Source organism: Lepidothrix coronata, unplaced genomic scaffold (assembly GCF_001604755.1).
Source record: "Lepidothrix coronata isolate B3197 unplaced genomic scaffold, Lepidothrix_coronata-1.0 Scaffold43, whole genome shotgun sequence".
Classification (NCBI taxonomy): Eukaryota; Metazoa; Chordata; class Aves; order Passeriformes; family Pipridae; genus Lepidothrix; species Lepidothrix coronata.
This window is the reverse complement of record NW_016690223.1, coordinates 2,099,440-2,125,687: the sequence shown is the minus strand read 5'-3', so window position 1 is coordinate 2,125,687 and position 26,248 is coordinate 2,099,440. Positions and strand designations below refer to the sequence as shown.

The 26,248-nt window shown below is 44.3% G+C and overlaps 1 protein-coding gene across 8 annotated transcripts in view; it reads right to left on the bottom strand.

The window, feature by feature from the left end:
• Positions 1–26,248, bottom strand: part of FOXN3 (forkhead box N3) — a 207,898-nt gene that overhangs the window by 112,789 nt on the left and 68,861 nt on the right. For 6 of the 8 annotated variants that reach the window (XM_017813826.1, XM_017813831.1, XM_017813830.1 and 3 more), the window contains exons 1-2: positions 23,018–23,128; positions 19,910–20,466 (exon numbers count right to left, since the gene is read on the bottom strand). In XM_017813826.1, the coding sequence (XP_017669315.1) occupies positions 19,910–20,452 (543 nt within the window). In that variant the 5' untranslated portion in view covers positions 20,453–20,466; positions 23,018–23,128. Of the gene's footprint in view, positions 1–19,909; positions 20,467–21,929; positions 22,230–23,017; positions 23,129–26,248 lie in introns of those variants that run through there. The other 2 variants (XM_017813827.1, XM_017813829.1) reach the window with 2 other exon arrangements.

Below are 26,248 nucleotides of genomic sequence, written 5' to 3'. Positions count from 1 at the left end.
ATCATGCTACTCCAAATGAAGGGTATAACTGCAAAAATAGAACTAGTTCAGTTCCTTCATCTACATGCATCAGAATTAACATACTAGTATCAAAACTTGGAAGTGATATTACATAATAAATTTTAAACTACTTGGCTGGCAAATGCTCAGGAAGAGTTAAGATTAGATGCCGAAGTTGGTCTGCCAGCCTGTCTAAAATTGTTGGTTATCTTTGCTCATTGGTATTTCAAGTTATTAAGAAAGACAATGTTGCTTGCTCTGCTCTCCTACATAGATTCTCCAGTTGGAAATAGTTTTTTGTGGGTAGTCATAGATAACAGGAAAACTTTATCCTGTTTCCTTTTACCTTGCATATGAGTTTAGTGGGTTCTCTAGCAATGAACAATGAAACAAATTAAGTAATTTGCAGAAAGACACAAAGCATTGAATCATATGAGGTCAGCTAGTTTTTGTGGGGGGTTTTGTTTGGTTTTGGGTAGCTTTTTTTTTAAATTAAGAAGTACAACTGCTAAGAAATTCTTAAAGAAAGAAAAACAAAGCCACTGCCAATGATTCCTATTATTACAAAACACATTCCTCAGATTTACTGCAATCTCACATAAAAATTACAAATAACTATTCATGCAGTTTAAGGGTAGCTTTTCTTCATTATCTTTTAACTTTTCTAGCACAGACCAGCAAAATTCTCTATGTCCAGCTTTAAGAATTGCACTATAGACCCTAACTACATTTTATGACAGTGACAACTGCATATTAAGCATTTAATTTTCATAAACCCTCACAAAAAATCCTCCTGACCTATGAACTTAAGAGAATTAGAAATTTCCCCTGCTCTTCCAAAGAAGGTTTGGCAATGTTATGTGCCAGCTTGACACCAAGAGAAAACTAAAGTAATATCTGCATGCAGCATAACAAAACCTTCACATCCATTTCTCCAGTACACTTTCAACTTTTTTTTCAGTAAAGTAGCTGTCACAGCTCAGCTCAAACAACGAAGGTGAAAAAGAGTGAAGAGACTAGCTAAAACACAATTACATAATCATAAACATATGTTGATTTAATGCCTGAAATTAAAGGTTTGATGGGAAAGATTGCTGAAGTACAGTGTTCAACCCAAGTAAACCACCTGCATCAAGAACCCACCAGCATTTCTCAAGAAAACAAAATGTTGGGGCTTTTTAAATCCTATTTTGCTCCAAGTAAAAACATCCATTACTTCAAATCACAGAAGTCGAAGTCTCTGCTTTCACACTCACCTCTTCGTATTTTAGCTCACTTGCTCAGTGAGATACCCCAGACACCAACTCAGCCATCAACCTTTTAACCCCCTGGTTTGCCATTAGGAAAGTGGCCTGGTTCTTCCTCAAGTGGTGCAGCGGCATAAACCATCTCCATGTCTCTGCTCTCCTTTCAGTCACAAAATGGGGACTTCTTTCTGACTGGAGAGGTTGGGTGGGTAAGTTACTTCCCTGAGAATGGAAGTACAATTAGAGTGGAAAAAGACTACTTTGTCTCAAAATGAAATAAAACAAAAAGGAAGCCAAGCATACAAATAAACAATGATACAGGAATAAAGAGGCTAGACCAGCGCTGTGAAGTAACAGCTGAGAAAAGGGAAGGTTGTGATATCCCATAGTCAAAAAAACCCAACCTATTTCAGAGGCAAGATGCAATGCAAGATCCCGCAACACAAGAAAGTGCTACCAAAATGCACACTGTCCAGTGGTCTTCTAATATTAAAGGAGTTCAAGTCTCACCAGCACAAGACATAACCAGAAATTTTCCTTGTACCTCTGGGTTAATGTGTGCTATCAGAGTGAAGGGCCCTGCTCCCTGCAGTGGTGCCTTCAGAGGCTGCCCACCCCTGCCTCCCACCCAAACCTCCAGAGAGACCCCTGTAAATAGTGTCACAGGCACAGATCCTAAGGCCTTGTCTACCTGCCACAGGTAGAGCAAAGAAACAGTAGGCACAGGAATGACTGTGTTCAGGTTTTACGCAAATGAAGACGTTTGTGGGCTTTTAAGCAATTTTTTACCTCAGTACTTCCCCTCATGAGTACAGAGAAGTCAGAAATGTCTTCTAGACACCCAGCAAGTCTGAGCTGCTACCAAAGACTAACAACCCAAAGCACATCCCTAGAGTCCAGGCTCCTGATCCTGGCAAGGGGCGCTTCAACACTGGGTCTGGAACAATTCTCTACCATTATTTCAACCACGGTGACCCATTGCCAGGTAACACCACGGGCACAGCTAGTCCAGTGCTCCTCCAGCACAGCAGCACCTGTCCATTAGTAAAGGTAAATTCACACAAAATGACTGCCTACAGCCAGCAGTACTACATCTCATACCACATTAGCTTCCCACTGCTCTCGTCATAAAACGATTTCTCCAAGAGGCTCAGGAGGTGTTGCATTATGTCACCCAACTCCAAGAGTCATACTTAGCTTGTTAAATATCTCCTTGTTGAGTTTATATGCAAACCACCCTATAAAGCTATTAGGCTGCCACACAGAAATCCTGCAAGCAGCTGAAGAAAGCAGAATCATTAACTGCCCTTAAACAATGCCTGGCTCCTATATAAAATAGATGTTGCTTCATGCTAGTGCCTAGCAACCCCCAAAGCCTCCCCAGGCTAGGCAAAGTCAGGGCGCTGAAGAAGACAGGCTGTGACACTGCAAGGAAGGAACAAAGTGCAAGATCAAACAGGGAGACTGGGCCGGGAAAGCAGGAGCATCCAGAAGACAAGCCTGTCAGCATGATGGGCCATCACAAGCACACTTGAGGGAGATTAGGCAGCAAGTAGCATTAATAATGCTCTTTCAGCCTATAGAATTTCTGTGTATACATGGAAAGTGTAATTATCCCTACTCTATTGAAAAGAAAATTGAGGAGATGAAGAAACAAAAGAATAAAAAAGAACTTCTCAAGGTCACCAATAAAATCAAAGGCAAAAAGGAAAAAACCCCTGAGACTCCAGCCTATTTAGTGGGGCATGCTAATTTCCTATCAGAGGTGCACTCATTCAAATACTCACTGGTCATCTGATACTCTTCATATTATCTACATTATAAAATTGGAAAAGACACAAATTGCCTTTTCTTATAAATATATAGTTACATTGGATATGGAAACCTAGGGACAATTTTAAAACACAACCCTTCACACAAGAGATATTAAAAAAATTATTCAACACTTATATCTGTGCTAAAGGTTTGCAGGTCATTTTTTGCCTATTGGTATATTAATGATGAAATTAGCCAGTGGGTGAATTTCCAGGGGAAAGGGTTAACAGCTAGCAGAAATGGGTAGGAGGGAGTAAGTTGCACTAAATCCATTAGCAGTGACAAATAAAAACAGAAATAAGGACGACCTGACAAAAGCTAATGGATTTGCACCATTTCCCCCATAACCGTCTATTTAATATACGGTTTTTCCTTGCTTAGTATTTAATATTGGTTTGCATGATGAATTGAGGAGGAACACCAAGCACTTTGATAAATGGTTTGAGAGGCTCCTTGGATGTGGGGTTTCCAAGTATCCCTGGGCTCTCTACAGAAACAAAGCTGTGCTCCATCCCAAGCTCTGCTCAGCCTCCTCAACAGATCACTGTCACCTGCAGCAGGCATGGACTGAAGAATGACTGACTATCCTCCTGCAACAGAGACCTCAGTTTTACCCCACATCCACGAACATACACGTTATTTCTGCTACTTACCTATACATTCTACTCTGCTTGTGCACCATTTCTACACTATCATTTCTCTTTCCCTCTCCTCCTTCTCCTGATCGAATGAAATCCCAGAAAGCAAAACAAAACACATGCTGCAGACATCCTCCAAAATGAGGCAACTCTTGACTGCATGTGAAGCCTTCATCTCGCTCACACAGCCCAAATCACCACAAACTCATCAGGCCAGGGCCTGGCTTCAGAAGCCTCAACAGCGCAGATGTCATAAGCCCAGACCTCATGAACTCAAAAAAACCTGGGACTTCACCACGACTTGGCATTTTTGCAAGCAGCTTACACCAATTCTCCTTCCACCAGGTACTATCACAAGGCTCTGGAGAAATGTCTCCTAAATTAGACAGTAAGATCAACGGCTCTGCAATGAAGACAAACCAGAGCAAGACCTGTTTAGCTCCAGGAGCAAACCAGCCTCCTGTGGGGAGGTCAAAACCCAGCTGCACCAGTAAGCACACTCCCTTTTAAACACTGGACACTCTAGTGGGACTAGAACTGCAGTGCCTGTGGGAGAGGGCTTTCCTCACCTGGTGGGATTTGGCATCTTATTTTTATTGTAATCCAAACCAAGCAAGAAATTCCAGCTGAGAGCCACACCACTGCAACCTACACATGGCCAGACAGAGAGCAGCAAGCCCTCACCAGGCCCGTCTGCAGAGTAAGAGCACCACCACCTACGGCACTAACCTCTTCCTGAGCCTTCTGGAGAGCTGGCCACAAATGCCTTGCCGTGAGAGTCACAGCATCAAAGCCTTCCAGCATGGGGAGGCTCCGATCTCAAGATGGCAAGACAATTACATACCCCGGCAGAGATACCCGCCCGTCTCCACTGACTGCCATGCTGCAGGGTGATAAAAGCACCCTCTCCCAATCCCAGCTGTACCTTTGGTCTCCTCTGGCAGCAGCTCTACAGCCCATTGTGCACAAGTGCACAAAGCTTCTTCCCACATCAGATGGAGACGGCTCGAGACAGCCAGGGCCACGGGAGTACCACAAGTGCCAACAGGAGACATCGTGACATGTGGATTAAGTACAGTGTGTCCACCCTGGCAGCAAGCACAGTCCCTGGCCCTCCCTGCAGGTATATGGCATCAGCACCCACTGTGCCACAGCTGGGGAGCCTGCACCCAGCATCCTATCATGGTCAAGGTCAGCGAAGGAGAAATGGCAGAAATTGTCCTTCTCGGCAGAAGGATGTGGTGGCAGGGGGTAAAAGAAAGCTACATTGTCAGCTCTCATCCAAGTCATCCTCAAGGTGGAGTAAGTTAAAAGGAACAGCAGAGGAATGTCTCATTGTGGGAGCCATTAATTTAGATGTACTCACATTTCCACTCATTTTTACTTTAATTCTGCTGCAGAAGCACGGGCTTCTAAAAAGGGTAAGAAGATGAACTTGCTTAGCCTCAACATTTAATTCACAGTAAACTTAATTAAAATTGGAAGAAGATTCCCTTTATTATTTTTCTCCACACAGCCATCTCAAAAATAGACTTGACAATTACAGGGGGGTTTGTCTTGGGGTTTTTAGGTGACTGTATTTTTACAAGCATGACTACGTGGGTTGCAACTAATAAACTGGTAAATGCAGCAGATGCAACAAAGTTTGGCATGAAGAACTCCTGCAGCATGAGCCACTCAATCAAGTGTATTTTAGAATGGATAATTAATACTGCATTTCAGCTTCCCTGAGCACCTCCACCAGTAAAACAGATTTGAAAGTGTGCAGATAGTTTATTAAACACGGCAAAGTGATTTCATTAGAAAAATAAGATGTGAACTCACTGGTGTTATGGACTTAAAGTAAAAGAGGAACATTTAAATCTACAGTTTTTCCAAGGAAGTTAGTAAGTCCCTTATCAAAACCTACAGTTTGGCAAGAATAGGATTCACAGGTTTATTCATGTTATTTCCTGGGCAGACTAGTTCTGCATTAGCACAGCATTAATCAAAGTCTAAATACTTAAGAATCTTGACTTAATATAGATTCTTCCTCTGTTTAAAGTCTACCTCATTTTTCCAGATGCCATTCCAAATCCCACAATGATTTTGCTATTTCATACAAACAGCAAAGGAAGAGCAGGTTTCCTCAAATTCACAGAAGAGAATCAAAAGGCATGTGATGGAGGCAGCAGCAGAGAGCCAGCCTGCAAACTCACTGAAACAGACCCAACAGAAATAGAAATGTCACTCTTCAGGGCACTCGTTCAGCTAAGCTGGTAGCAAACAGGATGTGAGCATCAGTCACTGTGTGCAGATAAGAGGTTATTCAGAATAGCAAGTTCAGGCACAGACTGGGTCTTTTACCCGGTAAGGAAAGAGTGGGAGGAAGGAGGGGGTAAAAAACAGCTTTCAACCCACACACCGCAGCCCTGCCTACTTGGGTTTTCCCTGGCTTCTTTTTAACTGAATTAACTCACAAGCAGTCATTTTTCATTTTCAAGTGCCATATTCACAGGACGCCCCCATGAAAGAGGAAGCCTGAGCGTGCTTCGAGTGAACTGAAAGGAGAAATGACAGGCTCCACGGGAAAATAAGACACTGGACAACCTCAGCAGCACCAGCAGACCTGAGAAGAGGGACTGGCACACTTGCTGAAAGACACACCATCTACAGAAGTGGAGGATTTATGCTTGGCTTGAACAGGAGAACAAGAAGAGAAACAGTTTGGAGCAGGAGAGGGGGAAAAGAGAAGATAACGCTACTGGATGGAGTCTAGAAACCTCTGGAAATTAGAAAAGCTATATCAACTTCTACATGGGGCTAACTTGTCATCTTCACCCCCCCACTCCTCCGTGTTTACTAGCAAGCTATTACTCATTCTGATCATTGTATACAAAAAGGCTGCTGATCAATATTGCACTAGGGTGATTAGTGCTCAGTTATTAAACATCAGTGCATGAATTTATCTGACTTAACATGCCTGAAGTGGAAGGAAAAAGGGAGAAACAATTTCTGAGCAGACTCTAGTAATGAAAATTGACAACTTGCCCAAAATCAGATGATGATGATGTAAGGAGTTCAGAAGTAACAAGGAGGCAAAGATGTATGATATTCTCAGAAGAACAGAAAATTGTTTTTCTCCAAATTATTTATGATCAAATATGCCTTTGAACAGATGTACCATCTAAAGGAAAAGAAAATCTCATTTAAGGATGCCAAAGCAGGACTATTTTGATGACACGAGTGTCATGCAAACAGGCCTGCTGTGACCTGAGTCACTGCTCCAGGTCTCCTGTGATTTTTTTTGCTATCGGTTTCACACAGGAAGCCTGCATATTTGACACACCAAAAATAGCACATGGTTTACGAATAGAAATCCTGCTTCAAAAAAGGGTTGCAACTTTTTTCTTTTTCAAAATGCAAATGCACTTTCAGTACAGTGCAACAGTGACTGAAAGCACTTGCCCCTGTGTTCCTCAGACAGACATTTATGATCAGTTCCATTTATAGATGATGCAAGTAAGAAAAAAAGAGAACTAAGAGGAGGAAAAATCCCCACAAAAATAGCAATTGGAAATGAATATCTGAATGTGAAAAGCAACCAGAAATAACATGCAAACGCCCTTACAGAGAAAAAAGCACAGCTAGAAAATGAGGTCCAAACTGCTGAAGGCCCTATTCAAAGGCTGAGGAAAAAGGAAGGGACCCTTTATAATTGACTCCATTCATCCTATCAATGCTAAAACACTTTGGCAGCAGTCACCTTACCTTTTAGAGCTGCATAATATACCAAAAATGGCTGAAAAACAGTAACCAGTCCTTGAGCATGCTGGTAGTGTAAAACTCCACTATTGCTTGCCCCACAAGAGGAAGCCAGTTATACCAGTTCCAAAGTACCACCCCGCAGAAAAGGGCTGGCTGCTCCAAAGGGTCCTTCTCTCTTAACAGTCACACCCAATGACCACAAATGCTGACATCTGTACTGTACAGAGGAGTATTTCTGTAATTACTGTGTTTTTCTTCCAAAAGACTCTCCTAGGCAATACTAAACACACCATCAACAAAAGAGTTTGAAAGAAAATTGCCAGATTACACCTTTATCTCAATCTCCAGTATCTGGCTTTCATACTGCCGATTCACAGCATTTTTAGCATGTTGGTATTTTACATGTTTCTGTTAGAAAGTCATAAGATGGTGCAAAATCATGGGGGTTGGGGGGGAGCCCAAACCAAAATTTTTCTAGCTGTCTTCGCTTCTATGAAAGAGCCTCCTCTAAAAGATTATAAAGGCTCCAAAATAAGGCGCACATCCCCTCCGTCATTATTTTAAATGACGACCTGATTTTTAAGCCAATTTCATAACTTTTAAGACACAAATCTCTATATAATAGCCTCTCACACCACTCTTATCACATCCATTATTACATAAACACACTCTTAGATGCTAACAGTACTTGGTCTAACTTAAAACCCATGGAACACTAACAGCTACATGTGGTGTGGACTGAAAAGCCATTTAAGCCACTCTCAAACCAACAGGAATCAACAGATAGTCAAAACAGGAAAAATGCAAGAGTTTACTCAAAAAGCAAATTCTTCCCCTTTTTACTGCATGTCTAAATTAAAGATTCAGAATGACAATCCAACGACAAGTTTGCAAACCCTGTTTTATGAATAGCAAAAGGAATAAGTCTAAGTTAATGTGACACACAAGTAGATAATTCTACCATAATTAAGACACGGACTCTTGTCCCTTCAGCTCAATCCCAGACAAATGCATTTTTGGCATATTAGACTCTACTGGAGAGTGAGTGCAATTCAAATGCTGGTGAAAGAGCAGAAGGTAATTAACAAAAGATCATAAGCATATTTACTTTGAAACTAAAATAAGGCAAGTATTTTAGCTAGTGGGGAGAAGACATTTTCCTGTATTTTTTCCTAGTCAGCAGAAAAACAGGATGAAAAGGCAAAATCTTTCCTACAATTTCATTGCTACAAATTAAAATCAAAGCTTTCTAAATGAAAATAATTTTTTTCCTAACAAGAATGACAGAAAACCTTGCCTCTTAATGGAAAGGGTCATAATTACATTTCTGCTTTTCCAAATTCAAAATCACTCAGCTCTAAAAACCAACAGCAAATGACATATCAAAGCAGACTTGCTAAACCAAGAACAAGGAACTTTATTCCTCTGAAAAAATGCAGCACTATCCAAAGACAGTTAAGTTTTAGCAAAATCTGAAACAACAAATAATTAGTCAAAGTGGAGGTGTTTTACTAAATTTTAAATGCTAGTTTGTTTTGGAGAAAACAAGAGAGATGGTTCAGATTAGTTAAGATTTTTACCTGAGAGTGATCTGTTTAAACTAATTGATAACCATTTGTGGTAACAGAAGATGTCCCAAGGAAATTTTTACAGTACATACCACTATGACATCATCTTGTTTTCCTAGCACAAAGACATAAGCAGATAGAAAGCTCTATGTGACAACCCAATTTTTGCTTCTATTTTACCTTAAAAGTGTTTGGATGATCTAAAAACAATGCAACTATGCCATGCTTTTTATATAAAGATATATTTGTATATCCACACACATAGATACAGATAGATAAAAAAAATAAATTAATTTAAGCAGAAAAGGGAGGTACAGCCTGAACAATAAAATTGCATTTGCCTCAATAGCTGGGAGCTAGCACCGGACTGAGTCTCCTGTGCAATTTGTCTCTATGACAGCTGCCTTCCTCTTTCTCTGCCATGCAGGCAGAACTCTAGAAAGTATTAGAAATCAATATAAAATTGTAAAAACCAAATCTACGCTCTTATACAAAAGCAAGGTCTGTATATTTAACCCTAAGCATTGAAGGGAAAAACCTTCCTCTGTATAGAAGAAGAACAAGTGAGAGAAAATGCAAAAAAACTAGTGCAACGAGTAATTACATAACAATAAATGCATTACATTAATTGACAACACAGGAAAAAAGTTTTGGACAAGTTATCTGACTGCTTCAAAACAAAACATGCAACATTACAAGTGCCAGCAACTGTCTAATTCCCAGCCATCTCAGTCACATCCTGACACTCCAACTTTCCAGCTCTCCCAACTGAAGACTGAAAACCTGCACTTCCTGTGCACACCATGCATTCCTTCCTACCTCAGCTATGCAGGCAAGCCAGAAAACTACTTACATTCCTATATGAGGAAAAGGTTTTTCACCCAGAGTCTGGTTGGGCACTGGAACAGAGTCTGGTTGGGCACTGGAACAGAATCCCCAGGGAAGGGGTCACAGCACCAAGCCTGACAGAGAAGCTTTTGGCCAACGCTCTCAGGCACGTGGTGTGACTCTTGGGGATGGTCCTGTGCAGGGCCAGGAGTTGGACTTGATGATCCTTGTGGGTCCCTTCTAACTCAGGATATTCTGTGATTCTATGATTCTATTAATCTGCAGCCCCTCAGTCCTCAAGTACTTCAGGAAGGGTGGAATTATATAAGAATTGTATCATTATTTCCAGTTAAATTTAAAATAAATATTGTCTCTGAAGGGGATTCCTGCAGAACCGAATACCTTTTGGCTTAGGGTATTCTCCCAAAGCCTAAGTGTAATTGTAGCTCTGTATGAGCCGGCAGCAGGCAGTTCTTAAAGCTGTCAAACATTGCTCTCCAAAGCCTTCAAAGTGCTCCCAGGAGCAGTGAGGATCTCTGGAAGTGCAGTGATTCTGTGTTATTCAGGGACTGGAGAAGGCTGCATGCAGCCAGCCACTGCAAAGCAGTGGTACTGAGGAGAGTCCTTCAATTACAGCTTTTCCTGCATGGCAAGGACTTTATTCCTAAAGATGAACCTTGTAAGATGTATTTAGTTCTCCCCAACTATTAAGGGAAAACAGATCTAATTACAAAACTGCTACAATTATTACATTCTTTATCACTTAACAGTGATGTTTGCCACCCCTTCTCCTAATCTAAAAAGAGAACATTTCATTAATGGTTTCCCTGTTTTTACTGAAGCACACAGAACCTACAAGAAAGGTGTTCCCACTCTCCACCCTCAAAAGTGAGGAAGAGATTAAAATATGTAAATGAAAGCTTGAGGTATCCCAGCACCTAACCTGAGTCTTGCATTAACCCCCACAGGTCCTGCAAGTTGCATTGTAGGCATTTTTTTTCAAGTGTAAACTCAGAAAAACATTTATAATAGTTGCTTCATCTCAGAGAGTATCCTCCCACAGTAGGCAGTCGTGGGATCTCATAAACATAGCGCTGGAGCAGAGCCTAATTTTCTGCTCAAAGCTTGAATGAGTGTGAATTTAGCATTCAACTAGATTGTCTTATGCAAAATACCATCAATAAGTTTCTGCTCCATGTACTGCCACAGAAAATTCCCCATGCTGTTGAGACTTCCCTGCACAGAAGCCCATTCATTCCTCTGCTTACCAAGTACTGTCTTTCAGCAAGTTACACCAGTGCTTCAAAATCCCAAGAGTTCTCAACTAGTGGTAAATTACTACTGTTCACTTCTGCACTGAAATACAGCAATTCAGCATGCTGTAGATAGTGTTTTGGTATCTTAAGTCACTGGCTAAGGGCAGCAATTTGCTTCTTTTCTACTACAACATGGAAAGACCACTCACATTTAAGATCCTTGGAATGAGTCCTCCCACAAATTCCTACACCAGTCCCCAAGACAGTTTTTCCTTAACACCCAGAATGGAATTTGAAGAACTAAACTGAAACAAATGAATTAAAAAAAGAAAAAGAATTTAAACATACTGTCTCCAAAATTATTAAAATGGATAACTGAGTAAGGTCCAGTGGCATCATTTATGGCCACAACTGCTACTTTCCACAGCCCTCAGTCGCAATTCTGCTGTTGTTTACTCAAGAGTAAACCAAAAGCAGCTCCTCTGAAGTCAGGAGTCCAAACTGGTGGGAGAATAGAAAAAAAAAAAAAGGAAAGCCCTCTTCAGGCTTAGAAGGGCCAATGATGACCTACCAAAATTCAGGAGGAAAAACAGTTGTCTACCAAAGCAGGCAGATCACTCCCCTTCTTCCTCTCTCCTGAGGCTTATCTTTCATGACCTCTAACACTGGTGAGTTTGACACCAGTGACAACAACATGAAATTTAGGACTCTTTAGAAGCCAGTTTTGTTGCCAGAAAGTAGATAAACCTTGTCAGTGTCCAGGCTGTTACAAATGTGCTTTTTCTCAAGAAAAGATATCCACTGTTTTATTGCCATTGCAATAAATGGCCAGACATGGCAGTGATGATGAGCATGTGTGGGTGCCTGTCCCAACTATCAGGCACCTCAGCAGCTCCAGCCACTTGATCAGTAAGATCTGAAGGCTGCAGGCTAAGAGGAATCATGGACAGGATGGTATGGCAGAGCCAAGGCATTCTGCACTCCCTTGTGTAATTAAAGGTGAGAATTGCTGGGAACTTCAGTCCTGGATGCTAATTTTGCTCGAAGGGAAAATACCTCAGGAAGCTCTTGATAAAAGCAGCACAACTGAGGAACGTGCTCCTTGCCTCCACCTATGAGGCCAGTTAGTCACAGACCAGCCAGACTGCTGAAACCATCCACAGGGCCACTGTCCAACAGCAACATGTCTGCTCCTTCAGAAGGGCCACCTTTGTATACACAATTAAAAAAGGCATATGGTATTACTTCCATGCCTGAATTCTTCCAAGCCAGAAAAAGACACATAAGAATTAAGTCACAAAAACTAAACTATACTTGTAGTGTAGGACTTGTTGAGTTTTGTGACACAGTGCTTTGTTATAGCTACATACAGTGCTTGCACCATGACATCATCTAGCAACAGTCTGCCTAGTCTTGAAATGACACAAGTCAATTACTTTTACATGCTAACCCACCACTGCTCGACATATGAGGAACAACCAACTAAATTAAAAACAATCACACAGGGTCTCTTCTTCATAAGGATTTTGGCTTATGTTACTCTAGGCCATTCATTTTTTTTAACTAGATTTATGATGAAGATACAGCAATTAGCTGAAAACAACACAGAAGGAGCAGGTATGAGCAGCCTGGAGACTGCTGCCCAGATGCCACAGGTCAAGTAATTTGAATGACTTTACCAGAAATGTGAAGATCCTGCAGGACTGAACCAAGGTTTCAGCTGTCTGGCTCAGCAAGCAGGACATAGCAACCGCCTGAATCCAGAGCAAAGAAAGGAAGCTTCTCCAGTAACTCAGGCTGCCTAAAGAGCATTCTCAACTCCTCAATTATTTTCAGCTGCTCAGTTATGATCAAGACTTTTAAATGCTTTTTCACAAGGTCTTCACCTAGGAAAAGAAGCCACACAGCACAGTCTGCTGGGCTCTTTCAGACAAGGTAAAACACTTCACTTTCCTTTTAAGAAAGGAAGGAGGAAGTCCAAGGGATATATATTAGTAATTAAAATGGATTCTTTGACGTTTTGCTGAAGAATGAAGTGCAAGACAGGAGAGCATACACTCAGCTACACCAGGCAGACCAGCAAGCCCAGTTCATCTCCGATGTTCAGCTACAACAGCCACCATGCCTGGTGCTCAGGGACATGTCCTGCCACATTCGCTACTGGACATGTAGAAGTGCTCCTGTGCACCCCTGTCCTCTAGCCCCTCATCAGCGATGCTTCCTGTGCTCAACCGGAATGCTGCCCCAGGACCTGTGCTTCCTCTGCTGGCAGTGACAACGGCAGTTCATTAGCTCTCTGACAAATAGGAAGAAACCTAGGAGGTGATGAGAATGTAACAATAGCAGCATGAACAAGCCTGACAATAGGTTTTATAGACATCCTTTCCTCTCCTGCAATAGTTTTTCAGAGGATATAGAACACAGCTCCATGCAGAGCCACCTCTACCAGCAATATTAAGAACCTTGGGCAACAGAAAGAAACAAACCTTGAGAAAATACATGCGTGTGCACGCACATCCCAGCGTAACTTTCATAGGACCTTTCACCTCTGTCCTATGGATCCAATCCAGCACCAAGCATGTATCCAGCTGAACAGACAAGCAGCCTCAGTGATTTAAGTGCAGCCTGTGCTCTCAAAGGTAAGAGCATCCTCCATCCCTTCCCTTCCCGATCTCCTGCTGTCACCAGGTCAGTTCTGAGCTGGCTGGAAGCCAAAGGCACAGCTTCGTGCCAGATTAAACAGAGCTGAGCCCACGGCCTGTGCTGACACTGGTGCTCCACTGACCACAGTAACCATGAACTAAACAGGGAGCTGAAAATGAATCCAGCTAAATTAGCCCACTGAAAAATGACCCCAAAAAAATTATGCAAACAGTTTTCAGCCCGCTCATTGTGTGGTGACACATGTGCCAGTATGAGCTGAGGAGGGGCTGGCAATACACCCCCAGATCAGTTCCATCTCCCATCAAAGGGAACAGGTGGCCAGGTTGGGCAGGGATAATGCATGATGATGGCAGCCCAGACTTTGATCACTTTAAATCAGCTGTAGAACACCACAAAGAGCCACTAACATAGGCCACTTAAACTGCAAATAGCAATAGCACAGTCCTGCTCCTAAGGGAAAACAAAAAGAAACATCTCCAGAGAAGAAAGCCTCCCATTGTATTTAAACTTCTGTTCTCATTTCATCTTAACCTTCACTGTGTGGCAGAGACTACATTCAGGAAGGTGCCAAGAAGGTGCTGGAGCAAACAGTCAGGAGCTAGGGAGTGCAATCACAGCTAAAAAATGGACTCATTAACCCCACCACAGCCCAAAGCCAATGGTAAAGAGCAGCTCCTACTTTCCTGGGCTCCTTCAATGCTGCTTAACACACTTTGCATCGTTGCTATGGGTGAAGAGCACAGACAGGGCCCCCTTACTCCAGTTTATTGAACCTAAGTAGCCAATCTCCTCTGGGAGGTCAATAGCTTGTCACTGTACAACCAACACTCCAGTTACCCAGCAGGATGCCTGCACATGGGCTATCATAATCAAGAGCAAGACAGCATAAATACCTAAGATGTAAGGTTCAGAGGATTCCCCAGATATTGCCAGCTCCTCATCATTACTTGAAAAAGAACTGACTGTGATTTTTAAAGCTCTATAACAGTTCATACAGACAGACTCCACTGCAAAGAGTTAGCTCTGATGTGAAGTCAAGCAGCTGGAAGCCAGTGAAATGGAAGAGTGTTATTTCCATGCACAGCTTCAGGAAATCTATTATTTAAATATTCTGCATAATTTCTACGGTTTGCAATTCAAAAACAAAACCGAAAGGGTTCAAGAAAAGCTCTCCATAAATTGTCAGATATCTAGAAACTCTATTTACAGTATGGTTCTACAGACTTTTATGATTGCTCTAGAAAGAGATGACCCTCATTTCTCCACATACCAATTTGAAGAGAAAATTTCTGATATTAGAGAGCTTTATGGTATGACAGATAAAGATATAAGAAAATGAATTTCAATTTAAAACTAGACAAATTCCAAATTAAAACCAAAATATATCCTTTTAATAATTTGAGAAATTAACAGTTGCACCCACTTATTTAGAGCAGTATTTTATTAATGGATTCAATATTATCTGAAGCCTTTAACATGAATCTGAGGGGTTGTTTTGTTGGGTTTCTTTTCACTTTAGCTCCACCAGATGTTATAAATGCAGTGAAATCTTGACACTTCTGTTATTTGGGTCAGTCTGGGTAATAAAAACATTAAAAACAGAGGAGATATTTCTATCTCGAGACTGCCACCGAACTTTCACAGAAAATCTTCTCCAATAACAGCAGTAAAAGAGGGAGGACAGGGTCCCATGTCCCTCACCTTTGTGCATATGCAGACTGGATTAGGAGATTCTAACACAGAACAAGCAGGCTCCTTTTCCTCTCACTCGATAGCACTTTTTTTTTGCATGGTTTTATCTGTCAAAAGCCCAAACACTATCAAATCACAGAAAAGACATTTGCAGGAGGCACTCCTGAAATTTCAGTCTCCTGTGCCCAAAGGGTCCCCGACAACTCCTGTCAGATGCTCTGGCAGAGCGTTTATGAGAGGCAGTACATCAGATGAGGACAAGTTGGACATCAGCTCTCCAAGAGCTCAAGGACCACTCGGGAGTCCTCAGATCTCAGAGCCTGCTCCAGACGGAGGAGGAGCCTGGCTCGATCTCCATGACCCAGTTATGGACCACGTACTTCTAAGAATAACTTCCACATCAAGCAAGGAGAATTTTCTTCCCCCATCCCCATAAACATATCCTTTACCCTCATTACATTTTTATTAAGATGTCCCTCAGCACAAGTGCCAAGCAAACCTTCATTATGCTTGAATTTCTTCAGCTTGCACACAGCTGGGAGCATGTGTGTGTTTCCCTATCTCAGACAACACAGAGCAGACACAAAGAGGAGCGCTCTCGATAGGATGGATGCTCAAAAAAGCACAAACCAGGGAAAATACAGCAGAATAGCAGAGAAGAGCAAGGGGACAAGAGCTCCAGCCTTTATAACTGCAGGCTGTTCACTGAGACAAAAATATTGCAGAGAAGCCAATGAGGTCAAACATCATTTCCCCTCATCTGGTAACGATGACTGAGGAAGTCTGCATTCATAAAAGGCACAGACTTATCACACACCCTGAAAAGACAATCCTACCAGTCCTTGTTCAAAGCAGGAATACCTACATGAATAAAACAAATCTTCAAGGGAGAAAAAAGTAGGGCTTGTAACAAAATTTTTCAGCAGCCCCTTAGCTCAAGCAGCACTAGTGGGCGCAGCTATAATCACAGCAAACCTACATAATGGGTCTGAACTAGCTTAGCCCTTTCCCTGCAAGCAGAGAAGCTGCCACATCAGTAACTCCGTTGCTAGGGCAACTGCTTACTTTCCATATCAACTGCAAACTCGTTGCTATGGAGACACATATACAAGAAAAATTCCTCTCTATAGCCAAGGACCAGATGGTAGGGAAGTCAGGGAAGTCAGGGACTAACGGGCTGTACTAAATGGGACACACACTAGAGGACATTTAGATCTGTATGTTCACAATAGGATTAATCTGAACAAGTGAATTCACAGGTCTGGCAGTATAAACAAAGCCAGGGAACTCCTCATCTATTCCCCATCATGTGATACTTCATACCCTGGCCAACTACTATTAAACTGCTGAGCTCAATGCAAAGAGGTTTGTACAATCAAGGGCTCAGCATTTTCCCTTCTTCAGCCCAGCTCTCTGTCTCGATCCAGATCAGCCTCATCGCAAAGTTACACGAATAGCCACGCTGTCAGCTTGCCAGGTAAGCCTGATGGCACTACAGCTGAAGTGGAATAGCAGCAGTGTAAAAACAAATCCGAGCAGAAAAACGTCTTTTCCTGGTATACCTAAAAGCACCAGGACAGGGCAAGTCAAAAACAGAAGTGATGCAGGCTGCCTTTTTTTCCCCCCTCTCTGTTACAATGATCTACATCAGGAAATTGAAGCGTTCATACACAGGCAGAAAAAGCTGCAAACTATTAGATGCATATTTAGCCCCATGAATATAAACTAGTGGCACCCAAGATTGAGAAAACTACTATGCAGAGGGAATTCAAAAAAGAATGAAGTGTTCAGCAGAACTTTTTTTAGAAAAACGATTACTGAAAGGCTACACAAACACTGGAAAGCACAACTATGAGAGAAAAGGCTTCTAGCTTTTCGCAATGTGTCAATGCACATCATCCAGCAAATGCCTGCAATTCCCAGCACTGATTAACTCCTTCCCCCCATACTGTACATGTTTCAGAGCCCATCTTGTTAGCATTTCATAACATGCCATTTGTTAAATGCTGCCTTTTTTCCTCCACATAAAAACAGTAAACCAGGCAGACTCCACACCTGCAATTTGCAGGATCTGGCTGCAAAGGAGAATAAGTGGCACAAAATGATTCCTAAGAGATGAAAACCCCCCTTTCCCCTGCCCCAAGACCAAACCCATAGAACCCTTTAGATGGACACCTTCCTTCTGAACATCATATATATTTGCTGCAAGGTACTCGAATCAATCCCAAAGAGTGCGTGGGCACGCACACACACGAAGGTATTTTCAAAGCCATCGGTTGACATTTACTGCTTTCCAAGTCCACAATTAGCTGTCAAGCACCTGATTCAGCAACTCTGACTGAGGGCCAATTCTGTGCTCAGGACTCTGTCTGCCACATCTCTTGGCCAGGACATGAGAAAAACCCAGCAGGGGACTTAAAAGACCTGCTGTGGTGCATTTTATGTTTTAAGATTCCCGTCCCACTCATCTTAACGCTGGCTACCTGCAGTTATTAGCATCTCCAGAAAGTGGAAGAAATTCTTTCTCATAATCTGGGATTTCCCAGGAATGAATAAAACTCCACCTTGTTATTCATAGAGGCAGGGCCTCCCACCACACCTTGTTGTCTATGTAACCATGGTTCTAATCATGAATTTGAGACATAGGTGACTAGTCATGCATGGTGCTGTGCCACTTCCCTGTGGAAAGGCAGCACGTTGTGGTATTGTTCATATCAACTCAGTGGACTGCCAGATATTTGACAGATAGACATGAAGAGAAGCTCCTCATAGGAAGGAAGCTGAAATCTGAATAGTCAACTTGTAAACAGAGGAAGAGGAACTGAACAAAACACAAATGACAGTGTTAAACACATGCCTTGCAAGTTACAGTATTTTGGGGGGGGCTTAAATGCTTTGTGTGAAGATTTCTTACAGTCTGGGACAGGATCAGGAAAGTCTGGTGTGGCGTTTGTTATAATAGTCTCACTTCCAAACCAGAATTTAAGACTCTGGTTTACACAAAACAAGATCCAGTTCAGAAACAGATTTTTTTAATCTCACACACAATCTTTCACAGCAACTAACTGATAAAAATACCAACACAGTGTGTGATCAGCAATATGGAAACATGGATTTTGTGTAATAGTATTTTTAAAAACAGAAAGAAAAGAAAGATAGAAGGGTCAATCCTTTAAAACGGGAAAGCTCCAGAGAAGAGAAAATTAAGTAATCTAAAATGAAAAGTTTCTAGCTTAGGGTAGTATATGACTCTTCCTCTAGAGTTACTTGAGCTTCTATTCCACAGCTTTTGAAGTTAAATAGCACACAAAATAGGGAGAACAGCACCACCAACAGAAGTCTAGTTTCAGGGTAACCAGTTATAAGACAATCACAGCATTTACCTCACTGAAATACAAAAATCTGAGTGCATCTATTGTTTCTGCCAGGGAAAAGTGTCCACTGTCTGATCTTCAGCCAGTTTTAGAGACAGATCATCAGTGATTTGATCTTACCTGCTATTTATTTCCCTAACCTGTGGGAAGGCCTCTGAAATTAATCTGCAAGCTGATATTTTTATCAGTATATCCGTACTTTGCCAAAGATTCATCCAGACCACTGCTTCTTGAGACAGTCCCCTTCGGAAACTGATACCTGCTCCCAGGCACACTGACGCAGTAGAAGGCTGTGTGGAGGCAGTCCTTTCTGCCTCCGCTGCTCCGCCCGCTTCCCCATTCCCTCACACACAGACTCTTCCTGCAGACGACGCTGAGGAATCAGCAATGAAACCAGGCGACAACAACTGAGATCAGAAAGCAAAGATGTGCTCCCCAGGCCTCTGCACTGCACCAGGCGCAGAAGCTACGTGAGCCCAGGGAGAGAACAACTGAAATTTTGGTGAATGGTAATTTTCACCTTTGATGCCAGACCTGTCTCATCTCTTTGAAGAGCTTTTCTAAAACCTGCTTGAAATGGAACAAAGCTTCATCACCAAAATTCAGAACTACTTCTGCTGGTGTAAGTAAAAGTAAAGTTTTTTCAGAATACAACACTGACCAGGGAAAAAGAGATGGACTCTTACATAAGGCATACCCTTTCACTATACATTTGTATTAGCCAAGAACAGCAAGCAGCCTATTTATAACATGATTACATTCATCTAGTATAGCTGGAAACCATTACCACAGCATGATAACTAAAAACAATATTTAACCACTATGCATGAAGACACCAGCTGGGGGGAAAAGAAAAAAAACACACACACACCCCCCGAGTGCTTTCTTACAGATGTCTAGACAATGAATTTAATAAAATCAGAATGAGCAATGCTAAAGAAATGTTGGCGCTCTGAATTTAATGAACTACGTTACCAGGGACAGGGTTGAATGTTCTGTATTTCACTGTTAAGGACACATTCTGGGATTAGCAGGTGAATATTTTCAGCACCACATACGTTTCCATGGTTCCAAACTTACCTGACTTCTGTCTTTGTCCACTTTCTTAAAACACTTATTCAAGGATAGATTATGTCTCACAGAATTTTTCCATCCAGTGGGTGCATTTGCAAAATATGGAAAGTGTTCCAAGATCCAGTTGTATATATCCTTTACGGGCAGTCTTTTGGTTGGTGAGTCCTCAATGGCCATAAATATGAGGCAGCTAAAGGAATAAGGAGGTTTGCAGTTGGGGTTCTGCTTGGCATCGTAGGGCATGTCAGAGTGGGCAGGAGACGGTGGCGTGTCATCACCAATGTCCTGAACAGGGCTAACACTCCTTAACACCGAGTCCCCAAAGCTTTTCAGTAAGTTCTTACTCTCGTGTAACCAGTTCAAATTAGTTAGTTCTTCATCTTCCATGGCCCCTTTATCTAATCTGATGGCAGGCAAAGAGAAATCTAGGTCCTCGTCATCGTGAAGTGCCTTTGATAAATCGCTATCTTGGTAACGCTGGCTCAGTCCACTGGGAACACTAATTCCTGAGCCCTCTGGCTTCTTACTGGGAGGCATGACTGGACCCATTTAGACAGCAACTCCTGGGAGAGTGAATCCAAAGGAAAGGGAGAAAGAAACAGAAGAGAAAAGTTAGCTCATAAAAAGATCTTGCATAGTGTTTGGACAGCTTTTCCCTAACTGGTCACTTAGCCTTTTGCCACCTGACAGGTTCACAAACATCCACAACTGTTGAGTAAAATAATCTAAAGTCAGCACACAGGAAGAAATTTCAGTCAATGGAATAGGATGATAATCCAGATATATCTCAGTTCTGCATGAACATGAAGACCCACACAGGAAATCTCGGAGACATGTCCCTTTAATGATGAACAGGTGTATCAAATCATTCATTGTATCTGACTGTATCACTTTAATAAGCATGTGAACTAAAAAAAACCTAAGTAACAGTGACTTAAGGGCAGTTCTTCAATTTCAGCTGTTTCACATTTGAGGACAATACAACAGCACCATGTTAAAGTCACTCTGGCTAAAGGCCAGGGCAGACAAATATCCAATTTGACTATGGATTCAGTTGCATCAAAACTCAGAAATGACAGCAGAACTTCAAAACCATCAAGGGCAGGAGAAAAGAGAAGAGAAAGCAACACACGGTAGTTTTGGGACCAGGGCCAAGACATGGGGAAACAAGTGCCAGAGGAATAGAGCATTTTAAAACATATGTAAACAGAGAAGATGCTAACATTAGCTGAACTGTATTTCAAACACGGTAGAAAACAGTCAGAAAGTCTGCTGTAATGCTCAACAGTGGCCTGGGAGAGGTCAGATGAGCTGCTGAGGGTACTGTGTAAGCAGGCCCTAGGGGGGACACCTGTGAGCTGTAATATTTGGGATGCCTTGAGCCCTTCTAAGCTCAGTGAACTTGGGCACCTGCCCAACTCAAGAGAATCAGATAGGAGACCAACAATTCTACTTCAGAAGCAGGAGACAGGCTCACTTGGCTTCTATATGCAGTCAAACTGCCAGGATTTAGGTCTGGAAATGTAAACAACAGTAGAACAAAAATTTGAAAGAGTTAAATTAATGATATATTTCAAAAGGATGAGACTTCCTGCACAAACACTGAATAAGAACAAAATGATTCCCTGTACCTAAAACATAACCTCAGCAGCTCCCTGAAGTCATGCAATCACATAGTCAATACCATGAACAAAAGGTAAAAAACCTACAGGTAACAATAGAATAAATCATCTATCTGCAAGGAAAAATAAAGCAACGCAGCCATTCTGGGAAAGAGAAATGATGGACTTTATTTCAGCTGTTATAAACGGGCAAAAATGAAAACTGAAAGTTCCTCGGGTCTTTCTATAAACACATTACACCAAAGCAGCCAATACTAAAAATAAAAACGCAGAACTTTTCTGCACAGAAACCCCTCAATACACACCATCACTCAAGATACTGAGAATGTGCAGTTTTACACGAGTAGTATCAGGGAAAGGAAAAAATACCAAGGCAGATATAAACACCGTGTGACAAAACTTACGTCGGTCCCACTTCCTAGCTTTCAAAACTGCAGCCAGCGCAGCCAGAAGGTAAACAAGGGAATCGCCGGCGTCCTGGGGCTCCGGCATTGCCTACCTACGCCGCACGCTCAACTTTGACTCCAAATGGAAGTTACGTCCCATGAGCTTCTAAACAGGAAAATTATATGATGGCTGACAGTAAAGTAATTTAATTGCACTGTTGCTATGACAACATGCTGCTCTCTTTCTGTTTAATTTGCTTATTTGCCAGTATCCTCCCAAAGGGCCATATCACTCCATGATTTTTCTCCCTGTCTCTCTTTCCCCGCTTCAAGCAGCAGGGGTGACCGGGCGGCCGCGGCCCCGCGGAGCCCCTTCGGGCCAGCAGGGAGGGCCGGCGGGGCCCGGCCGGACAGCGGCTGTCGGCGGGGCCGCGGTGAGCGGGCGGGGTGCCCGGGGCTGCCCCCGCGGCGGCGGGGCCCGGCTGGGGCCACGCGTGGGGGTTCCGGGGGGACTGCTAACGAGGCCCGTGGCGGCGCCCCACCGGCAGACAAAGGAGCGCCGGTCACACGCGGTCCCGCAGCTGAGCCCACGGGCACTCGCGGACGCTCCGGCTGCCCCGGCCCCGCAGCCCCCGCACCCCGGCCCGGGGGGGCGCCGGGCAAAGCCCCTGCCCGCCTCCCGCCGCGCGGGGGGGGCGGGGGCGGGCGCCCATTGGCCGGGGCCGCAGCCAATCAATGGCGTTGCCAGGCGACCGGCGCTGCCCGGGCCGGGCGGCGCGCGCCGCGCACCCCGCCAATGCCGGGCAGATGTCACCGGCCCGCGCCGGGCCCGCGCGCCGCCTGCGCGCACCAACCGCACGTGCCTGCGCGCGCGCGCACCGCGGTCCCCGCGCGGTCCCCGCCGGACTGGTTCGGGCCGGGCGCGCCCCCGCGGCGCGAGCATGGCCGGGCTCGGAGGGGTCACGGAGGCGCGCGCGCCGGGCCGCGCACCAACTCCCGGCCAAGTTGTGGCGCGGGGCCGGGCTGGGCCGGGCCGGGCCGGGCGGGACTGCACCGCGCCGCCCTCGCGGCGGCGACCCCCGCCAACAACAACAATAATAACTCACCTGGTGGGGGGCGGCGGTCTCACCGCGGTCCCGTCATGGCAGTGGCGCAAACTTTCATCTGACGGAGCCGGGCATGGTGCGCCCCCGCCTCAGCCCGAGCCCCGGGGGTGCCGCGGGGGTCCCGGCGCACGGGGCTCCGCCGCCTGCATGGGGCCCGCCCGCCCCGCGCTCCCGACGGGCAGCGGTCGCCTCGGTGTGAGCCCGAGAGCGAAAAATTGTTTCCACTGCAAACAAAAAAGGCGACACATGACCAGGGAGGGAGGGGAGAGACGGAAAACGTGGGCTGGGCCAGCCGCGACGGGAGAAGCCGCGTAAGGGAGGGAGGGAGGCAGGGCCGGCGGCGGTGGGGGAGGGCGGCGGCTCCGCGGGCTGGCAGCGGGACTGGTGGTGCCTCCCGCGGGGCGCCCGCCCGGCGGCGGCGCCGGGGTCGCGCCGGGCCGGCGGCGCTGCCCGGGGGCGGACGGGTGTCCGTGGGCGAGAGGGCGGCGGGAGGCGCCTGGGGAAGTCCCCGCTGCGGAGAGAACCGGCGGCGCTGCCCGCCCGAACCGGCGGCCGCGGTGCTCCCACTTGTGCGAGTGTCCTTACCCCCGGCCCGGCCGGGCCGACCCCTCTGAACCGCTGCGGGCACCGATGAGCCCCGGGAGCCCAAGGGTCAGCAGAGCACAGCCCTGCCACTGCCTCCCCTCGCAAGAGAAGCGGGGGAGGCATCTCTGAACACCCTCCCGGCGGGCAGGTAATTCTTGCCGAGGACGAGCGACCCTGCCGGCCCAGCTGCGCGCTCGGGAGTGTGGCAGCCAAACACCCGCCCTGCGGGTGTGAGCGGGAGCCGGGCCCCACAGGGATGTGCGGGAGCGACAGGCGGGGATCGCGCACGGGGGCTCTGCTGCTGACTCTGTGTGTCATGAAACTACGGTCTCGCTGAGGGTCTGTCTGCACCGTGTGCAGTAAAGAACCGTGTTGCAGAAATCTGCAGTAACAGCCGAGGGGGGAATAAAAATTATTTCTTTAAGGAAATCTGCTTTAAAATAAGGCTTGACTCAATTAAGAAGAATGGTGCATTTTCTCCTCTGCTACCATACTCTAACATAACTGGTATTAACTTGAGTAAAAAACCCTTACCATCAGTTAAATTAATTGAAGGGAACTAACTTGATTTAAAAATAAAGAAGCTGCCCAGTCTAGACAGCAGTAGTTGAACGTACAGTCTCCTATATGCTACATGCCTGATCTCAAGCAGCTTCCGTGATTTGCACCACAGAACTCACGTATGACTCTCCACCCACACAGCAAGTACGGGGAATTGTTTTGTAGCTGGCTCACAAAAATCAAAGATTTTCTACTCTGGATAAAGAAGGCTTGCAGATTTAGTACACTTGAAAATAAATTTCACTTTCAGTATAGAAAAGGTCTGCTGCAGAAACATATAAATAACCAAATTCAATTCAGAAATACAAGTATCCTTTCTAATGCAGCCCTCCCTGGACACTGAGACTGTCACTAAGCATTTTAGCTGTTTTATTTAGAAAAGTTAGGACAGCTGTCTCAAGACCTTGCAGGAATTCTATGCTGGCCCACAGTCAACATTATCCCACTTAACCAGGTTTACCACTGTATCCTCCTCCATGCCTGTGTCCATACTATTTCTCAAGGCATTGGTTACCTCTTTTAATCTCTGACAGTCGTGAAATTCTCAGTTTTAGACAAGAATGGCAACCTCCTCGTTTTCGTAGTACAGGGCTAAGAAGCATTTTGTTGATTCTTTGGAACTAGAAATTCCTGTCATAACTAGCTAAGACTTTCTTTTGCCGATAGCTTTCCCTCCCCTACCCAGTGAACAGCTATTTCACATTCTTGCATATTTTCAAGAAGACATGCCAGCAGCTGAATTGCAGAATGGGAAGAATACCTCTGAGGCAGCAGAGTATCATCATTACCCACTGGTAACCTGGCTATGTGACTCCACCAGCCCTAACACTCAAACACTCAGCAGACCATTAGTTTACACAGTCCTTATCTCATGGCCGTTTGTTTTCAAACTCAAACTAAATTATCAAGTCATAACTCCACCCACCTGAATTTACTCCAAATGCTTCAATGTTTTTCTGACTGAATCAACATGTTTCTTTATTGGCAAGCAAGGAGATTTATTGCATTTATTATCACTTGTAAAAGTCAAGTGCTTTGAAAGACTACCAAGAAGAATTCAGCTAATGAGAAGTATTTCTGAAGCGACAAGGGGGAAGCCTTGTGAGATGCAAGGTAGTATGCAAAGAAAATTATACCTTGAATACATTATGTATGCATCCTACTCAGCTCAATTCTGTTCAAAATTAATGACCAAATTCCCCATCAATATTGGTAGAATAAGATTGGTTCCAGAGTTTTCTGCCTTTTCCATGGCAGGTAGGAATTTCCCCAGAGTGCACACTGGGGATTACACTGAAGGGCCGCTGTGAGACATTTGCTGTATAGACAGGAAAGCCAGCATGATCAAGCACAGGGGCCAGCAGCAGGTGACAGAGAAGCCCAGGAGAGCAGGGGGACAGACTGCCCACTGGGTCGGAGGGCTGGCACAGGGCTCCCTGCTGAAGTGCCACATGAGAGGCAGCGGTCCGGGGCAGCCTCTCACTGGCTCCCACTCACCCCTGGGCTCGACAGCAACTGCAGCTGCTGACTTGCAGAGCAGTAAAACACCAGCAGTTAGGCAAACACTGATATCTTGTCTCTTGGGAAGACTGTCTCTCAACTTCTGGATTTTTGCTGAAATACCTAATACAACTAATATAAGAAAGGAGCACACCGTCTCACACAGCACCACTGAAAGATTTCCTGGCTTAAAGACTACGGCAGCATCAGAACATCTGATGTATGGCCATCAAGTAACTAAATACTACTGCAATCTCAGGCAAGCCACCAAATTTATTAGGGTGTTGATTTCCCCATTTCTGAGACAGAAATAATACTAATTCATTTAGCAAAAGATTTGCAACACTGACAGATGAAACTGTTTGTACATCAAGACCAAAGTACTTGCCGTACCCAAGGCCAATTAGAAGTACCAACAGTGCAGAGCTGCACTTTAGCCTTGTGGGCTAATATGCAACAGTCTAATCTTTCCACTCAGATTTCAGAATACCAACTGCAGATGTTGCAGTATCTTATTTAATGAGGATTTCCAGCCATCTCCCTATACTCCTTTATCTCTGAGTATAGGGAGATGGCTGGAAATCC